Here is a 19040-nt window from a genome sequence, read left to right as displayed (position 1 = left end):
GTCTGGATAGCAAAGAGAGCCGTACGATTGAATATAGCCGACTAACTTTAGGGCAAATCTTTGGCCACACCAGGCTTAGCCGGTAAAGCCATCCAGCTAACTCTGATTATCAGAGTTAACTGGTTAACTTAACTGACTAACTCAACTCTTCCCAGTTACACCCCCAGAATGCCCCAAATTTATCTGGCTAAATTCTAACCTCCTAACTTATTAACCAGCTAGAATTTAGCCAGATGTGTGCCCAAATATTTATTTAGCCAGCTAACTTCTGAGTTAGCTGGCTAAATGCTTTTGAATATGGATCTCATGGAATACAAAGGATATTTATTTATTTAAAAATTGTACACACTGCCTTCCAGGACAAGCAGGAAGGTGGCAAACAATCTAGTCAACATCAGCATTCAAATTATCATTGCTGTAACAAAAAGTAATGAGAGTCAAAATGTGTCTTCTTTGTTCCATGGGGCTGGAGGGCGGGAAGACAAGAAAATAATAGAACTCATTTTAATAGAACTCATTTTACTAGTTAAGAACCAGGGTGTGCTAAGAATTCTTCACATTTTGTGTCTCTGGGAAAAATGCTTAGCACATAGGCCATAATGGTATAAAACCCTTAGGACATCTGGCCTTAAGTGATAGCTATGAATAAGTTTTGGAATTACACAGGATCTGGATCCAGACATCCTCACATCATTTGCCTCCTGATTCAATTTGGAATCAGGTATTTTTTCATTATTTATTATTATTATTTTAATTGTTGTACCTAAAAGTTTTGGGCCTGCAATGTTTCCAGACACATTATACAAGAGTAGTCAAGGAATGGCAGAGTCAATTACAATAATCTTTCTACTCCATAAGAACTAAGCAGGAGGGAATCTGCAGACCTCATGGAGGACAGTGATTTCTTGGCATCCTTTTCTCTTGTCTCACTTAGTTGATAGTTGCTTGAATGTTATATAAATCTATTTAATACATTTACAAAATTGTTGCATGAAAAATGCAGTATAGGTTTTGCCCTGAAAATCTGCATGGCCACCTTCAAAATACACCAGAGTCTTGAAGATAGTCAAATATTTGGAAATACTTATTTTAAGAGCATCTTAAAAAATAGAAGATCTACTGCATTTCATTCAATATTAAATATTCTTTTCCCCTCTCTCCTCTGCATTTACAGAAAGGAAAGGAATTTGGATATTTTCCAAGAGGCACTGTTAAAATTGAAGATGTTTATGTTTCAGAAGAGGTGGAGGTGCCAACCAAGGTAACTTGTGAATGGAAGTGTAGTGTCATGCACCTGTGTTTCTAGAGTGTCTTGTTCATGCATACGGGGTAAGAAATGAGACGGAGTTATTGCTATGTGTATGCTAACCATAATCTGTTTGCTATTCCTAATTCCAGCATTCCTTCTATACCAGTAATATTTTTTTTAAATCTAATTTTAATAGTTTAATTTTCATTATTTTCATTAATTTTTTTTTATTGTAGTTGTTTATGCCACAGCACTCAAATCAATGGATGTTGTAGTTACAGTGTAGTTAGTACTCAGGTGCCTAGAGCAGTAGTGATTTTCTGCTAGGCCATACCAGGTCACTGCCTGGAATATTTTTTAACTTGCTTCCTTTTCTCCATTGGGAAAAAATGGAAGGTGGAGGCCCCAACCTTTTATTAACCTGGTACTGCTGGCCCCAACCTTGTACCTACCTTTCTTTTTAATTACCACCGCTTACAGGAATGCAAAGAGTTAAGTCTCAAACAATGGTACTAAATAGACAAAAAGCTGCTAACTACAGTCGATGGATGACTCCAAGTCACCAAGAAGAAGTTTCTTAATTGGACTTCTTTTCTTAAGAGGTGATGTGAACCAAAATTGAATCAGCTCCCCCCATCCCCGCCACTACCCCATTCATGATATCCTCATAGTTTTTTCTAAATTAGTTTCATCTAGAAAATTATACAATGCAATCAGTGTGGTAGTTTGAACCTTTTCTGGGGAGAACTTGGCTTGTTGATGAACATTTTAGTATTTTCCAAATCAAAATATAATATTAAAAGATATGGGGAGTTAAAGTAACAGTACTAGCTACCTTTCTCAAAATAGCAATATTATTCCTTCCTCCTTGGTTCTAGTTCCTATCTTTACTTTTTGTCATAATATAATTTATATTTTAGGCTTGTACTTATTTTCCACACACACTGTTTGTAAATATCTCCTTCCATGAATGAATTTGTCAGTTGCTGGTAATGTATTCAGACTTTTATCTGCCTACATGAGGTTCTAGTGAAGGCTAATTCAGAAGCAACCAAAGTATACTGAGGTTTATAATGGATTTGATTCACCTATGCTTGGGACTTTGAAAAATATGTGGCCAACATTTATTTGACGTGTGGGGAGAATAAAAATATTCATATCCTATGTTTGAAAAAGGCTGCTGAGAAGCCCTGCACATCTCAGAAAAGTTGAGTAAACCCTCTTTCTAAAGAGTTTTAGGTCAGTCCCCTCTCACCCATACATTTGTTAGGAAGCGCTAGGAGAGTGGTTCCACTTTCCAAGGGATTGTGTGTTCTTGGACCACGGCTCGACCCCAGAGGAACTCCGAAGAGGTGCCGGGGTAGGCGAGGCATGCCCAAGCATGGGCTGGACAGGAGCAAGGCTGGAGTGGAGACAGACGATGGAATCCGAAGCAGGAGCAAGGCTGGAACGAAGACAAGATTGACTGAAGGTACTGACCCTCCACCAGACCTGCACGCTTCGGGAAGACCAACAACGCAAAGGTGGTCTTTGAATGGGCCTCCGAACATTGCAAGCCCTTTCGGACCTGCCGCTGGGTAACGGCAAGAAGCGGCAGGCTGGGCGGAGGCCAGGGGCAAATGAAGACCTTGGAACATGGAAGGCTCAGACGAAGACGTGGATACTTGGACGAAGACTCAGGCGAAGACGTGGATACTTGGTCGAGGATTCAGAAACAAGGTACTGAAGACGAGGATTCAGGAACAAGGTGCTGGGTTGAGACTGCGACGCAACTCGCCCTACACAGCCTACCCACGGGGCTGGTCGCGGACCATGCAAGATGCGGGGCAGGCTCTAGACGAGATAGTGGAGCAAGAGAGAGGAACATGTCCCAGAGACTGTAGAGGCCTGCACCGGGGCACGCCATACACAGTCGCCTGTGGCTGGTCGCGGACCACGCTGGATGGCACAAGTTCATGCAGAATCTAAAACATGAACAGAGCAGGCACAAGGAATTCCGAGGGCTGGGACAAGATTCAGGAGACCAGACCTAGACAGGATTAGGCTTCAAGCAAGGATGACCCTCCGGAGGCTTGTGCTGCTGGGTAAGAAGGCAGGCCTTATGCCACGAGGTGCCATACTCAGCCCGCCCCTTGGGGCTGGTCATGGACCACGCCAGGAAGGGTGGTGACGAGGAACCAAGGGTTCAGGACATCAAGACTGGATCACAGACATCAGGAACATCAAAACTGGATCACGGAACATCAAGAACTGGAAGACAGACATCAAGACTGACCATGGACATCAGGAACGGAATACGAAAATCAGGACTGGATCACGGACATCTGGACAAGACATGGAGCTCCAATGAAGAACAAGGAACACAGGACCTTGAAGAAGCGATGGATCACAGAAGACTCCTGGAGCGAAGGACAGGAACATCCAGAAGCATCTAACTCCTTGCGAAGGCAAAGATGGACTGGCGCAGGGCCCCTTTTATAGTTCTGAAGCAAATCTGGCTGATGACATCATCTTCAAGGGCCACGGGGCTTTTCACACCACTGGCCCTTTAAAAGCCGAAGAGAGGCATGCGTCCGTGCCTAGGAGAAGGCAGGAGAAGAGAGCATGCACGTAAGTGGCGGTGTTCCCGCCACGTGGAAGGCCCAGAGAGCAATGGCATTGGCGGCAGCAGCCCTGCCGCGGAGATGGAAGAGAGGCAGGCAAAGGCAAAGGCAGGGATGGCTTCCCTGCCATCCGAGGACCCCGGGAGCGGCTCCAGCCATGAAGGGGACGCGTCGGGGAGCAGGAGTGGCATCGGCTGCGAAGGGAGGTTCACGACAGGGCTCAGCCCTGCCGCGCAGGGTCAGAGACGGCCGTGGAGGAGCCTGGAGACAGTGGCACAGCCTGTCGGGGGGAATGGCGTCAACAGTCCGACTGGCCACGGAAGATAGGGGGCCTGCCCGCACTCGTCGTGTGCAGGTTCACAACATCATTAGGTTCACTCTGAAATACAAAGTCAGCCTGTTGATGTCAGCAACATCTGCAGTAGGGTAGAGGAGCCAGCTGTAAGGGTAAAAATAGTTCATTCTGGTTGTGAACCAGGGTCTGTCCTGTTTGAAGTCTAGAGCCTTTTATCTGAGCCATAGGTTGGGGCCTCTGAACTGTCCCAGCTGATACCTACAGTCCCATCCCTGAGGATCGAGATTAATTCTCAGAGTTTTCATTAGGGATTGCTAGGGTTTTTCCAGTGTTCCTGGCAACTCAAAGGCTCCAGGAAGGAGGGCCATGCTGTGAATCCCAGAGGAAGCATACTGAAGATTAGACACAGATACAATAAAATTCAGGAAAAGGCATGACCCAGATTGAACTGAAGGCATGGATGTAATAGGGTATTACTCCTATTCTTGGTTCTTATTTGGTCGAGATGGAAGTGAGGAACACATAAGCATCATCTTCCTGCTGATAGCAATAGCAAAAGTAGTAGATTAGGGCATCATTGCTGGATTCTTAGATGCGAGGGTGGTATACCAGGAGGGTGCGTAGGCAAACTTGCAGATTACCACTAGTTCTTAGGTAGGCATTGGTACGAGGAGCACCAGGTGGAACTAGGAAGCCCAACAAACGTTGCTCAGAAGGGAGAAAGCTGATCTTGGAGGCATATTTTTATACCTCTTGATGATAGATGGTACACGGACTTGAGGTTGATAGGTGGAATGAAGCTCAGGGTTACCAACCCCAGATTTTTGCAAAGCCAGTGATAGGTGAGGATAGTCCCTTTTGTAAGGTCAAGGAGGGAATTGCACCTTAGGTATAATCCGCATGTTAACACAGGCTCCCATATGAGAGTGAATTTGTTCCTTGAAGGAGCTTGGTAGTCGATAGACGTAATTGCTCCAATTTACACAGGATATTGTCTCTTATAAGGGGTCTCCCAGAATGGCTTGGTAGGTGTAAAATCCCTCAGTCTCGGATCAGACGAGCCACTTCAAGGTGGATGGTAAGGCTCAAGGAGGCAAAGCTTGAAGGCAGAGGATTCCAACAGAGTCTATTGAACGCTCTTTCCCAATCATAGACAGATTGTAAAAGCAGCTGGTGACAGAGATCCTTGCAGGGACAGCTTTTATAAATGGTAGAAAACAACTTGAGAGACTGGCAGATTTTGGTTTTCCTTGAAGAGAGTCCTCTTCTTCAGGAATGGATCTCCAGGGTATAAGATTGGTGGTCAGCTCCAAGAAGTACAGAGGATACGGAACTCAAGGAGAAGATGGAAGCAACAGCTCTCAATGAATCCATGGGTAGCAATGTTGAATCTCAAGTAAAGGGAAGGCATAGTGTCCTCAGATTGATAATAATGGGTCCTTCCAGGAGGATTTGCAGCAGAAGAACTATGTAGGCTTATCAGGCGAGGCAAAAGGTGGCAATTACAGCCCTTAGCCTGGCAGCAGAAACAGTATTGGGGAGCAGCTGAAACAGACAAATCAGGATCTCACAATCCTGATTCTACCAGCTCAGAAGAAGCTGTGTGAAGGACACTGGAGGATGATGTCTGCGAGCTATAGATCCGGGACAATTCACCACGTTGTTATTATGGAGAAGAGATAACATTTCAGGAAGCCTGGAATGAAATCAGTGGCTGGAGACACCACTTGAGCAGAACAGAATCAGGATCTTGGCTATAGATGATCCCAAGGCAAGAACCAGAGTTATGTGAAGCAGGGACTGAATTGAAACTGACGAGATAGAGCCAGGCCTAGGGTGCAGGTGCCTCCTGCAGGTCGTTCAAACCCAAAGACCTGGAGATACTGTGGAATCTGTAGCTTATGAGGGTGCTCAGCAGAAGAACAAGGAGACTGAAATGACTGCAAGTGTTGAAACCTGGGCACAGGTGCCTCCTGCAGGTCAAATGGAACCAGGAAGAAGTGCAAGCATCTCTATGGATTGAACAGAAATGGTCCCTGGAACAGTTGCAGGCGCCTCCTGCAGGTCAGAGGGAGTTCCAGGACCGGACTAAAATCGAAGTGGATCTGGATGCAGGCGCCTCCTGCGGGTCATGGAAAAAAAAATCCAGACACACCAAGGAAGGGGAAGAAAAAAAAAATTCTTGACTAGGAACGAGGTATCAAAAGAGTCCAGGAAACCTTGGGCAAACATTTCTTGGCAAAGAACAAGGTATCAAAGGAGTCCAGGAAAACTTGAGCCCGTCGCAAGAACACACCAACCAAACTCATGGCCTTCGAATCCTGTTGCAAGCGCGGAGGTGCGGTCACTTGCTCAGAGAGATTGTGAGCCCTTGGGCCATGGCGCAGCTCAGGGAGGAACCCCAAGATACACACCGAGGGAGTTGAGGGTGTTCAGGCATGGGCTGGAGCTGGAACAAGGCTGGACCAAGATTAAGACTTGGAACATCAGGAACTGGAACAAGACAGGCTCAGCCCTCCACTGTACCTGCACGCACAGGTGAGACCCAGCAATGCAATGCTGGTCTCAAGGGGGCCGATGCAATACAGTGCGCTCAGCCGAGCACACTGTATAACCCGCACTCCGACATGGGTTAAATAGGCGCTAATCCACCCCCTAATGCAATAGGGGGATTAGTGCCTATTTAACCCACTTGGATGCGGAGTGAATGTAATAGCGCTCATCACATGCAAATGCATCTGAATGAGCCTATTACTCATTCACATGCACGCAAAAAGATAAATGTGCATCTCAGATGCACATTTATCAGTCAGCTATTAACGCCTGCCTGGAGCAGGCGTTACTAGCTGAGCACAGGTAAAAGAAGTACAGAAAAGCAGAAAAAGCTGCTTTTCTGTACTTCTTTTTTAAAGTAAACAAAAAAATAAATAACTCGGCAGACTGCCGAGTTATGAAGACCGACGCCGGTAAACTCGGCGTCGGTTTTCATAACCGGCCGTCTGCCAGTAATGAAAATGGCTGCCGATAAACTCAGCGGCCGTTTTCATTACTGGCATACAGGCAGGTTATGAACCTGGACCCACCGCTTGGGAACAACGAGTGCATGAGGCCAGATGGAGGCTGAGGGCAGGAACAAGACAAGACATGGAACTCAGGACTTGGAAGACTCAGATGAGAATACGAGGAACTTGGAAGACTCAGACAAGGATACATGGAATTTGGAAAGACTCAGACGAGGATATGTGGAACTTGGAAGTCTCAGATGAGGATATGAGGAACTTGGAAGACTCATATGAGGATACGTGGAACTTGGAAGACTCGGACAAGGACTCAGGATACTTGGATGACTTGGACAAGGATCCAGGATACTTAGAAGACTCAGGCGAGGATTCAGGGTTCAGGCACTAGTACAGGGTGAGTACTGCACCGCAGTGTGCCCTATACAACCGCCCATGGCTGGTCACAGACCACGCCGAAAGTGAAGCAGACTCCAGGCGAGAAAGTGAAGACTTGGAACAGGAAACATGTCGAAGATTCAGGAGAGGCCTGCACCGAGGCGCGCCCTACACAGCTGCCCGTGGCTGGTCCCAGACCATGCTGAAGTGGAGCAGGTTCTGGCTTGAGTCATGGGCATGGACAGAAGCAGGCATAAGGTACACCGAAGACTGGGAACAGGATTTAAGACTCGGAACTTGGATTCAGGAACAGACCTCGGAATTAAAAACAAGGGGCCTTCCAGAGACTTGCGCTGTAGACATGAAGACAGGCCTTGTACCACGAAGTGCCCTACACAGCCCCCCATGGGCTGGTCACTGATCACGATGGTGGCATACCAGGAAAGGTGGACAAGCAGGGAACCTGGAAGCAGGACAAAGAGCAGGAGATGAGGACATCAGGACCAGGACTGGAACATGGAAAATTAGAAACTTCAGGACATGGAATATCAGAACTTCTGGACATGGAACATCAGGACTCCAGGACAAGGAACATCAGGACACCGAAGAGACAACAAAGGAGCTCCAACGAAGAACAGGACCAGGAACATCAGGATGAAGGAGACCAGGAACATCTAGAACATCTAACAAGAAGCTATCAAGACACAAGAAGACCACGGAGGACCTTGACCGGAAGAATACCACAGACCACTGTGAAGTCCGATTCGAAGACTCCGAGGAAGTGGAAGAGAGCCCTTTTATAGGGCTGGTTGAAGAGCAGACTGATGAGGTCATCTGGTGGGACTGTGGGATTTTCCTGCCGCTGGCCATTTAAATGCAGAGGAGAGGTGCGCGTGTGTGCCTATGCAGAGCCTGGGGAGGCAGGAGCAGGCAGCGGCAACCCTGCCGCGAAGGTGGAGGAAGTTGGCGGTGACACCAGGGCTGCGAAGAGGAACATCGGCGGCAGCTTCCTAGCCACATGAAGATGAAGGAAGAGCGGCTTCCATGCCGCAAAGAGGATGAAGACAATGGTGGCCCCTGCCGCAAAGGTGTCCCGAGAGCAGCTTCCGTGCCACGAGGAAAACGGCAGCCCCTCCTGCCGCATACAGCGGCATCAGGCCGAATGGGAGCAGCCTGGAGTGACCTTGGTCACAAGAAGACGTCGGGCCGATGCGGTATAGGGCAGGTGAGAGGCTGCTCGCGGGATGGGCGCTGCAAACAGCATCGTAACAAGAACCTTGTATTTATTCCACGCTTTCTTGAATTAAGATACTGTTTATGTCTCCACCACTTCCTCTAGGAGGCAGTTCCACACATCTACCACCCTCTCTGTAAAGAAATATTTCCTAAAATTACTCCTGAATCTACCCCCTTTCAACCTCATCTCATGAACCCTTGTTCAAGAGCCTTCTTTCCATTGAAAAAGACACATCTCCAGTGCATGGAAACCTTTCAGATATTTGATTATTTCTATCATAACTCCCCTATCTCGCCTTTCCTCTAGGGTATTCATATTTAGGGAGGTATCCTTAGAAGATGCCACGCTCCAAGCCATGCACTGCTGAATAACTGTCGGCTTTCCCCCATGTTCTAGTTTAAAAGCTTGTTTATCACCTTTTTAAAAGTTAGTGCCAGCAGCCTCATTACATTCTGGTTAAGGTGCAGCCCATCCCATCATAATATGCTCCCCCTTCACCAGAATTTTTCCCAGTGCCTAACATTAAAACCCTTTCCCTGCACTATCGTCCCACCCACACATTGAGAATCTGGAGCTCGGCCTGCCTCTGGGGCCTTGCACGTGGAATAGGGAACATTTATGAAAATGCAACCTTGGAGATTCTGGATTTCAGTTTCTTACCTAAAATCCTAAATTTATCCTCCAGAACCTCCTTCCTGCACTTTCTTATAAAATTGGTACCCACATGTACCATGAGAGCCAGGTGTTTCTCAGCACTCTCTAACATCTTATCTAGGTGGTGCGTGAGGTCCGCTACCTTCACACTAGGCAAGCAAGCTATGAAGCTATCCTCACGCCTACCAGCCACCCAGCTATTTTCTTTCCTAATGATCAAATCACCCATTACAATGGCCATCTTAACCTTTTCTTCTTGGGCAATGAGCCCTGGAGACACATCCTTGGTGCAAGAGGATAGAGCATCACCTGGAGGGCAGGTCCTAGCTATAGGATCATTTCCTGCCACACCAAGATGATGGTCTCCTGCCAGGTGATCTTGCTCCTCCAAAGCATCGCAAAGGCTGCTAGACTGAAGTTGGGGTCACTCTACTATGTCCTTGAAGTTCTCCTCTATATACTTTTCTGTCTTTCTCAGCTCCTCCAGGTCTGCCACTCTAACCTCCAGAGATCAGACTCATTCTCTGAGAGCCAGAAGTTCTTTGTACTGGGTACATGCATACAACCTCTCCTCAAAAATTGTAAGAAAGATATTAAAAAATATTCTACAAGTTAGAATATGGCAAGTACACTTATTTCAGATATAGCATATTGAGAACTCAAATGATACAGATATCACAAGCCCCTATATTATCTTTTACAGACCTTATAGTTGTAATATTTAATGACCATACATGCTTCTGTGTTTGATTGTTATAGCCTTTCCTCTATTATATAATCTCTTATGGAATAATCTTTTCATTGCGTGTGCCGGCCGTGGCAGGCCCGTGGCCAGGCCCACTTACCCCTGTCTGCCTGCTCCAGCTCCCTGTTCCTCCTCTCTTGCGGCCGTGGGCAGCTGCCTGCGCACCCGAGCTGCCTCCAGTGTTCCTGGCTCCTCTGTGGACCTCCCAGCTCCGCGGCAGGTCTCCCCATGGGGAGATGCCGCCATCTAGCAACATGCTGACTCCTAGGCCCGTGCGCATCTGTTCTACTTTTAAAGGGGCCACCCCGCAGCCCCAGATGATGATGTCACTGGGTCCCAGTACTTAAGGCCGGGCCCAGCCAGTGCTTCCTTGCCTTGGCAACAGGTCTTCACGCTAGTCGTGTGCTTAGCTGCTTGTTCCTGTGCTTTGTCCATGTTCCTGGTTCCTGATCCTGACTTGCTCCTGGTATTCATTCCTGTTCCTGTGTTCCGTGTCTACCCAGCTTTGTCTTCGCTACTGACTGATACCTGGCTTGACCTCTGCTTTGTCTGACCATGCTACTGATTGATACCTGGCTTGACCCCTGCTTCGTCTGACCACACTACTGATTGATACCTGGCTTGACCTCTGCTACATCTGACTACACTCTTGTTTGATTCCTGGTTTGACCTTTGCCTTGCCTGACCATTCTCGGACTGACTCCTGGTTTTGACCTGTACCCGTGTGACCACCTCTCCTTGCTTGCCACCTGCCCTGATCACAGCCTGATCTATGCCTCTGTTGAATCTACTCTGGACTTGGCCTCTCAGGCTTCGGCCTGTTCTTGCTCAGGCATCACCTGTCTTGCTACCTATTTTCCTTGGGCACCCGAGTCTCTGGAACTCTGCCTCGTCTGGACTCGTTCTCCTGTCCAAGTTACCACTACTGGCCTCTGGCTGATTCCTTCACTGTGTCCAGTAAGTCCTCAGACAGAGGCCCACCTACGACTAGCCTGCCCCGGTACCCAAGGGCTTAACCTGCGTGGAACGAGGGCTGGTATTGGCGAAGCTCCAGCCAGCCTCTGTCAATCAGCCAGCTCCGCCTACCGACGGTGGGAACCCGTAGGGCTTGTCCTGTGGGTAGCGTCAACCCCATCTCGGGCCAAGGGTCCACCTCCGGTGCAATACTTTTAGAATCTCATACTACTCTGGAGTATTTTACATGATCATTATTATTAGAAAGTAGTAATTATATCAACAAAGTACTTATTAGAAAGTAGTAATTATATCAACAAAGTACTTAACTTGAAAGTTTATACCCTTGTTAGAAAATAATGAAATGATAAAGGAAGAGGATGAGGGGAGTGTTGTGCTTGAGTTCAAGACGAGGACAGAAATCCCTGAGTTCAGATCTCAACTCTCTTTGACTCTCTCTGTAAGCTTAGATGAAGTCATACTGCCCTGCCTCCAGTCATGCCTTAGGTTTAGCAGCTACAATTAGGTCTAGCTTGGATATAAGATACTGACGATAAAATGACTACCTTATGATTACTTGTTGCAAATTCATACATGATGTCAGTAACTTACTTCTGTGTGTTTCCTTAGGAAACAGATTTCGTTTGTCTTGACGGAGGTGCATACACATTTGAAAACGAAGACAGCATATTACAGAATAGTAATGAAGAAACTGAATATCCATATCCTGACAAAGAGGTAGTGGGCCCTATTCCAATAATGCCTGAAGGTGAGCTTCTAAAACATACGAGCACTTCCTCCCAAAAGGAACAAGGATTCAGTTCAACTCCTGCAAATGAGTCAAGGGAAACCCAAGCAATTCTGAATGATTTTCAAGAGGTGGCTGGAAAACCAGAAATGAGCAAGAACAATAAAGAGGATGCTTTTCAGCAGGACACACCAAAATCCAGCTGGGCTGTTTCTGACTTTGGAGAATGGTTTGGAATAGGCAGTCAAGAAGAAAAAGGAACCTCGGAACCAATTACAGAGACCTTCCAAGAGGATTCTTTCCGAAGTAGAAAAATTGCCTTAAGTGATGAGAACAGTTTAAAAGAATCTGATGGAAAGGATGAATCAGAAAATGGAGAGGTTGGCTGGTTTGAAAGTAGATTTGCAGGCTACTTTTCTTTTGACAGAAGGGATTCAGTGCCTGGCTTACTTGACAAAGACAGTGATACACAACAGGAGGGTTTAAATATGGGTGGAGATTCAGAACCACAGACATTCTTGATAGAAACAGACTCAGTGACAGAAGAGCAAGAAAAGAAGGCAAGTGAAAATGAAGGTGCAAAGTCAAACTGGTTTAGCTTGGGTTTAGAAAATGTTTTTAATTCTGGACAAAATGAAAAAGGCAAACTTACTAGAAATGAGGAGCAAACAGAAGAAAGACAAGAAGAGGGAGAGAGCAGTGTAGACACACAGCCATTAAACAACAGGGAGACTGATTCATACACAGGTACTGAAGAGACAAAAGAAACAGTCAAATCTGGGATAGATGATATACAAAGTGAGGAGAAAAGTGAAATCCCTGATACGGGAGGCTTAAATAATGAATCTCCAGTCACTGGGTGGCTTTTAAGTAATTTCCATAATCTTCTGAATTTCAAGATCACTACCGGTGAAACTGTGTTGCATTCGACAATGGAAGCAGGTGAACATTACAGTATGGACCAAGAATCAGCTGTAGAAAGTCAAATGAAAAGCACTGAAGATGAGGATAAACCTAAGGAAGCAGGAAGCAGAAGTGATGAGTCAGGTTGGTATGAGAATATCTATAGTAACTTCATTGGTTTAAATAGACATGTGTCATCTGATCAAAATGGAGAGCAATCTTCATTTGCTAAGGGCACAGAAAAGTCAACCATAGATCAGCTCTATTCTTCTGCTAGCCAGTCTCAGGTCTCAGGCTCAACTAATGTAAAACAATTAACAGAAGAAAAGCATGGGAAAGGTGAAGAATCACAGTCATTCCTATCTCTTAGTCATTTTACAAACATATTAAGTATACAGAGTATAACATCAAAAGTTGAGGACTATATACGAGGGAAAAAAGAAGATCAAAGCTTTAAAGAAGAAATCCCCCAGTCTAAAAGTAATGAGAAAGTGTTACAAGACTTTGAGGAGACAGAAAAAAAAATGCAAGGATTTGAGATCCATACTAGAAAATTACCAGACTGGAAGGAAAATGATGCAGTCCTTTCAAAAGAGACTTTCCTGTTATCCACACTAAGACTACAACATAACAAAGAAAATAGTGAAACAGTAGTTAAAGATAATGAATTAGTTACAGACAATGATAGGACCTCATCTCTTCCGTTTGCAAAATCTCAGTTAGAACAGTCAAAAGAGCAACTTTTACAAATATCTAAATATCTTAATACTCTCGAAGAACATTCTGGGAGTAAAGAAGGACAGGAAGTGTTTGAGAAAGAAACAAAAAGTAATAGTGAAGATCTTCTGAAAGATAGCTACAAATTATTTTTAGAATCAGCAGTAGAAATTACAGAAGCTTCACCTGAACCAGAAAAAATCTCTACTGCCTCTTATGATGATCAGCAAAATGTTTGTAAAAAAGGAGGAAGGCTGGAAGATACTGCTAAAGATTCATCAGAAGATGATGGCCCTGAGTGTGACAGTAATTGCATTACTGATAGTCGGAATAATAATAAAGTTCAAGGGTCAGAACAGTTATCTGTTGTACAGTCTGATGAATTGTCATCAAAAATACATTTAAGTGATCATGTTCAACAACCCCATTTTTTAGTAAGTTATAAAGAAGCAGTCACTAATATAAAATCCAATGTATTAACTTCTGAGAAGTATCCTTCTGATGAATCACAAGATCCTCTTCAAAGTTTTGCACTAAGAGAGGAATGTTCTGTAATTTCAAATGATAGAGAAGTTGGGTTGAATGAGACAATAAGCAATGAACATTTGAAATGCTTTTACCAAGATGATATAAACCAATCACAAAATCCTTTGAGTCATGGTTTAAAGCTTAGTGAAAACAAATTAGAAAACAGTGGGACAATAAAGTATGCAAATGACGAAGAACAAAATAATAAAGAAAATGAAAATGCACCAAGTATTCATAAACCAAAATCCATGGATATATCCCATTATGATGTACTTGTTTCCAATCAAGCCAGTCACACAGTAAATGAGGATAAATTTCAGGCTGACTTACAGCAGAATGAACTTCCCATACTACATTCTTCTATCTCATCTCAACAGAGGCACATAACTGAAAATCAAAGAGAGCAAGAGAAATTTTCAAAATCAGCCGCAACTGAAATGCACCACAATGATAAGGCAATTTTAATAGAAGAAAATGCATTGATCGGTCAGATTTTGCAAGAACAGGCTATATCTTATCTTACCTATAAAGTTTCTTCTGTTGAAGATGTTAAATTACAAAAAGATCCAGAGGAAATGGCTGTGAGCCAGGACCCCATTCATGATAACAAGGAGATTGGATTACATGAGTTGTTTTCTAAAACTGAGTTTCAAATATCAGATGATGGTACTGACAGCAATAGCAATTCAAATAGGGGAGAACATTTTAAAACAAAGGAGTTCATGCAGAAGGAAAAGAGAGATCAAAAAGACCTTTTAATATCATCAGACTTGGATATACAACAACCAATCAGTTTAAGTCATCTTGAGGACATAGAACATATTTTAGAGAAAGAAAATTACAATGTATATTCTTATTATCCCCAAGGAGACATAACAATTAAGTTATCAGATGATTTGGAGTCTATAGAAGTCTTTCAGGATAGCTCAGTAACATCAGCAGAGCCTGGTCAGCAAGCTTTCTCTGAAGAGAGAGAACAGTTACCCCAGAAGCAACTTAATTTGGTTGGAAACGCCGAAAGAGAAAACGTAGCATCACATTTAGATGTGCTAAGTTCTAGTGCCATAGATTTTCAGAGAACAATTATAGCTTATAAAGGACATAACTCAGGCCAATCTATTCCTCTGTTTGATAGAGAGGAGAAGTCGGTGCATGATCAGCTGCCATGCTTAACTTCTGAACATGATTTGGCCTTAGATGCACAGCACATAATCAAAGTTACAGATAAAACAATGGTAAAAAAAGATGAAGTCCCTGAAAACCACAATCATTTAGAAAAATCTGACATTTCTGAAATGGTAGCTTATGATGAAAAAAGCAGAATAGATAAAGAAAAACAGGAAAGGCTAGAATACCTAAATAGAATGGGGTATAAATCTTGTCAAAATAAAGGAATTGTGGGTACTATATTTTCTAAAACCTCAGAGATTTTTGGAGATGTTTATGAAGCAAATGAAAAACTGGAAGACAATAGAAAAAGCCAATCAATTAAAGATACAAAATCAGATGCAACTGAACTACATTATGAAAATCCAAAAGTTGGTGAAGTTGTTCAAGCAGGAACTGGTTGGACTGACCGTATTTTAAACGAGCAGGTCATTATTCCTCTTGCTACTACTTATATTGTTCCTGCAGAAGAAGAGGAGCTACAAAAATACCCTGAACTGATCCCTGCAAAACAGGACCACACTGAAGACTGGAGAGAAAATAATTTTCAAGCTATATCCTCAAAATCTGAGTTTGTAATGTCAAAAGGCATGATTGCTAAAACAGACATTTCAAGTTTCAAAGAAAATATTAAAAAAGAGGAAGTGTTGGGAAAGGAAAGCCAAGAACTTGGAGACGTTTTAACATCATTGGTTTCAGATTCCCAGCAGTCTGGCAGTTTAAGTTACGAAGCTACTGAAAAGATAAGAAAGAGAAAAAGTGACATTGTCTATCCTCATCCTAATCAGGACATAACAATAAAGTTACTGACTATTTCTGAGACTAAGGACATTTTGCAGGATAGCTCAGCAACATCAAAAGAATCTGACCAACAAGCTTTCGCTGAACAGAGAGTACAGGCATCCCAGGAGTGCCCTAGTGTCACTGGAAACTCTGAAACATCACATTTTGACTTGGTTAGTTCTGCTGACATAGATGTGCAGACAGCACTTGCATTTCACGAAGGACATAACCCAGGTCATCCTGTACCTCCCACAGACAGACAGGTGAAGTCAATGCATGAATATTCAGCATTTTTATCTTCTGAAACTGAGATGGGCTCTGATAAAACATATAGAAGCAAAGTAAAAGAAGACCCAAATGTTGAACAGCATGAGGTCTTACCTACTGAACGTCACATTTGGTCACGAGAGTCTGAGAATTCTAAGAAAGCAGAAGTCTGGGAAGAAAGAAACAGAATGGATACAGAAAAGCAGGAAAGATTACCATCCCAAACTAGAATGGATCTGAAATCTTTTCCGCCTAAAGGAATTGTGGATAGTATGCTTTCCAAAACTTCATGGATTCTTGGAGATTTATTCACTAAAAACATTGCTGGTGACACAAACGAAAGTTCTAAAAACAAAAATCTTGCTCATAAAAAAATGGAAGATGGAAAAAAACAAACAACTGAGTACATAAAATCAGATGCAACTGAAATGCATTATGATGATACCAAAGATGAAGATTCGTCAGCAAGAAATGACTTGGCTGATCATGTTCTAGAACAGCATGCCACTACATCTCCTCCCTGTGATACTACTCCTACAGCGGAAGAGCTTCAGGTGCATAAAGAGCCTGCAAATGGGAACCAAGCTGAAGACCAGAGAGAAATTAATTTACAAGGTGTTCCCTCAGAAACTGAGTTTCTAATATCAGAAGACACGATTGTTGAGAAAGACAGTCCAAATTTCAGAGAACATGTTGAACAAGAAAAAGTGCTGGAGAAGGAAAAACAAGACCTTAGACACCTTTTTGCAGCATTGGACTCAGGCAAACAGCAGTCTGGACATTTACTTTATCATGATGACACAGAAAACGTACTAAATAGACACAGTAACATTTTATATCCTCATTATCCCAATGAAGGCATAAGAGAGTTAACAGATATTGCTGAGTCTAAGGAAAGCTTTCAGGATAGCTCAGTAACATCACCGGAGCCTAGCCAGCAAGCCTTCATTAAACACAGAGAACAGGTACCACAAGAGCAGCCTTGCATTGATGGAAACTCTGAATTAGGAAACTTGCCATCATATTTAGAACTGGTTAATTCTGGTGACATTGGGGTTCAGAGAATTCGTACATCTCCTAAAGGACTTAGCACAGGCCAATCCATATCGCTCACTGACAGGCAGGATCAGACAATGCATGATAGCGTAGTACATTTAACCTCTGCAAATGCCTTTGGTAAAGAGCAGATAGGCAATAAAAAAGAAATGCCTTATGCTGAAAAGCACGAGGTCCCTTCTTCTGAACACCACACTCAGTCAGAAGAGTATGACACTTCTGAGAAGGCTAGAGATGGGGAGGAAAGAAACATAATAGACACAGAAAGTCAGGAAAGAGTAGATCCTCAAGATGTGGAAGATCAGAGGGCTATTCCAATGAAAGGGGTGATGAGCATTATATTTTCCAAAACATCTGGGTTCTTGGGAGACATGTTCAGTAGAAACAGTGAGGAAGACACAAACTCAGGGGCTGAATACAAAATCACTGATCATGAATCAAATGAAAATATGGAAGATGACAGAAAAACTGCAAGAAACATAGAATCTAGTATTGTGCAAAAGAAGTCTGATTTAATTGAAAGTACATTTGTCAAGGAGACTAAACATCAGTCAACTGAAACTACAGATCACCTTGTGACTAGCAATGATTTAAAAATGCTAACAGAGGAACCTGAGACTGAACAGGTCGACACCTGGGAAACATTAGCTATAGACAAAACAGAGAAAGATGAACATGAATCAGAGAAAATATTCACTGTGACAAACTCTGCTTTGCAGCAAAACAAGGAGCTAATAACACATGAAATAGACTCAGAAATACTTAAAACATTCAAGGAGTTAGAGGACTTGCATCAAAAAATAACCCGTGTGCAAACGGCACAGTTAAAAAGTGTTTGCGAAGGAAACAAGTTGAAGCTTTTGCAGTGCGAACAGTATCTTGAAAATCTTGAAAACGCTCAAAGTGATGTGAATACGTTCACGCTTGACAGGAGTAGTGGGGAGAAGCAGGATAGTGCTGCTGCATCTGCTGCCCCCAAAGTGGCCATCTTGAATAAGGAAAGTAGGCGAGAGAAAATGATTTGGCTCCAGAAACTGCAAGCCCTGCTGTCTGTCATCAGAGCCCAGTGTGCAGCTCAGGACGCTCGTGTAAATGCAGAACCAGGTATTGGATTCATTGGTTTATTCAGTGAAAATGATAAGCAAGAAGAAATACTGGGTGTCAGATGTGATAATAGGGGCACAGCCAATTTTTTACTGTTCAAAAATGAGACCAGTGAATTTTAATAGCTAGTGTTTTTATATTGGTTAGTTTAAAGGGAAATGTTTCTAACAAATCTGAGCATCATATAGTGACACTGTTATGTGGTCACTGACAATGCATAAAACATAGGACCAATTTACTAAGCTTTTTACCCATAGACACAGAATGTATAATAAGGGGCCAATACACTAAGGTGCCTTGAAATTCATGCAGACATTGCAATTTTGTGTGTGTAAATTTTCAATTGGGACTCGCATACAAATGAGCCTGGTAGAAAACGTACACGTTGACGTTTTCTACAGACAACTTTATAAAAAATATAACTTGCTGAGGCACATGAAGGCTTTTTTACATATCTTTTAGCACTCCAAACATAGTTAAGGAGCTGCTTTGCATGATTTTGCATCACATTGGCTCATTAACTTTGATTTTGCATGAAATTTCATAAGATTAACTTTGCAAGTGTAAGTTTACCACATGTGAATCCAAAATAATTTGCAAAATCTGCTTTGTGCATAAAAAAGGGAAACTTATGC

At 43.4% G+C, this 19040-nt stretch overlaps 1 protein-coding gene across 3 annotated transcripts in view; it reads left to right on the top strand.

The window, feature by feature from the left end:
- MIA2 (MIA SH3 domain ER export factor 2) overlaps positions 1-19040 on the top strand; it is a 316566-nt gene that overhangs the window by 33216 nt on the left and 264310 nt on the right. Inside the window, exons 3-5 of one of the 3 annotated variants that reach the window (XM_029598488.1) lie at positions 1175-1261; positions 11763-12260; positions 12780-18405. In XM_029598488.1, the coding sequence (XP_029454348.1) occupies positions 1175-1261; positions 11763-12260; positions 12780-18405 (6211 nt within the window). Of the gene's footprint in view, positions 1-1174; positions 1262-11762; positions 18406-19040 lie in introns of all 3 variants that reach the window. The other 2 variants (XM_029598487.1, XM_029598489.1) reach the window with 2 other exon arrangements.

Source organism: Rhinatrema bivittatum, chromosome 4, assembly GCF_901001135.1.
Source record: "Rhinatrema bivittatum chromosome 4, aRhiBiv1.1, whole genome shotgun sequence".
NCBI lineage: Eukaryota > Metazoa > Chordata > Amphibia > Gymnophiona > Rhinatrematidae > Rhinatrema > Rhinatrema bivittatum.
This window is presented reverse-complemented; position numbering and strand designations above follow the sequence as displayed.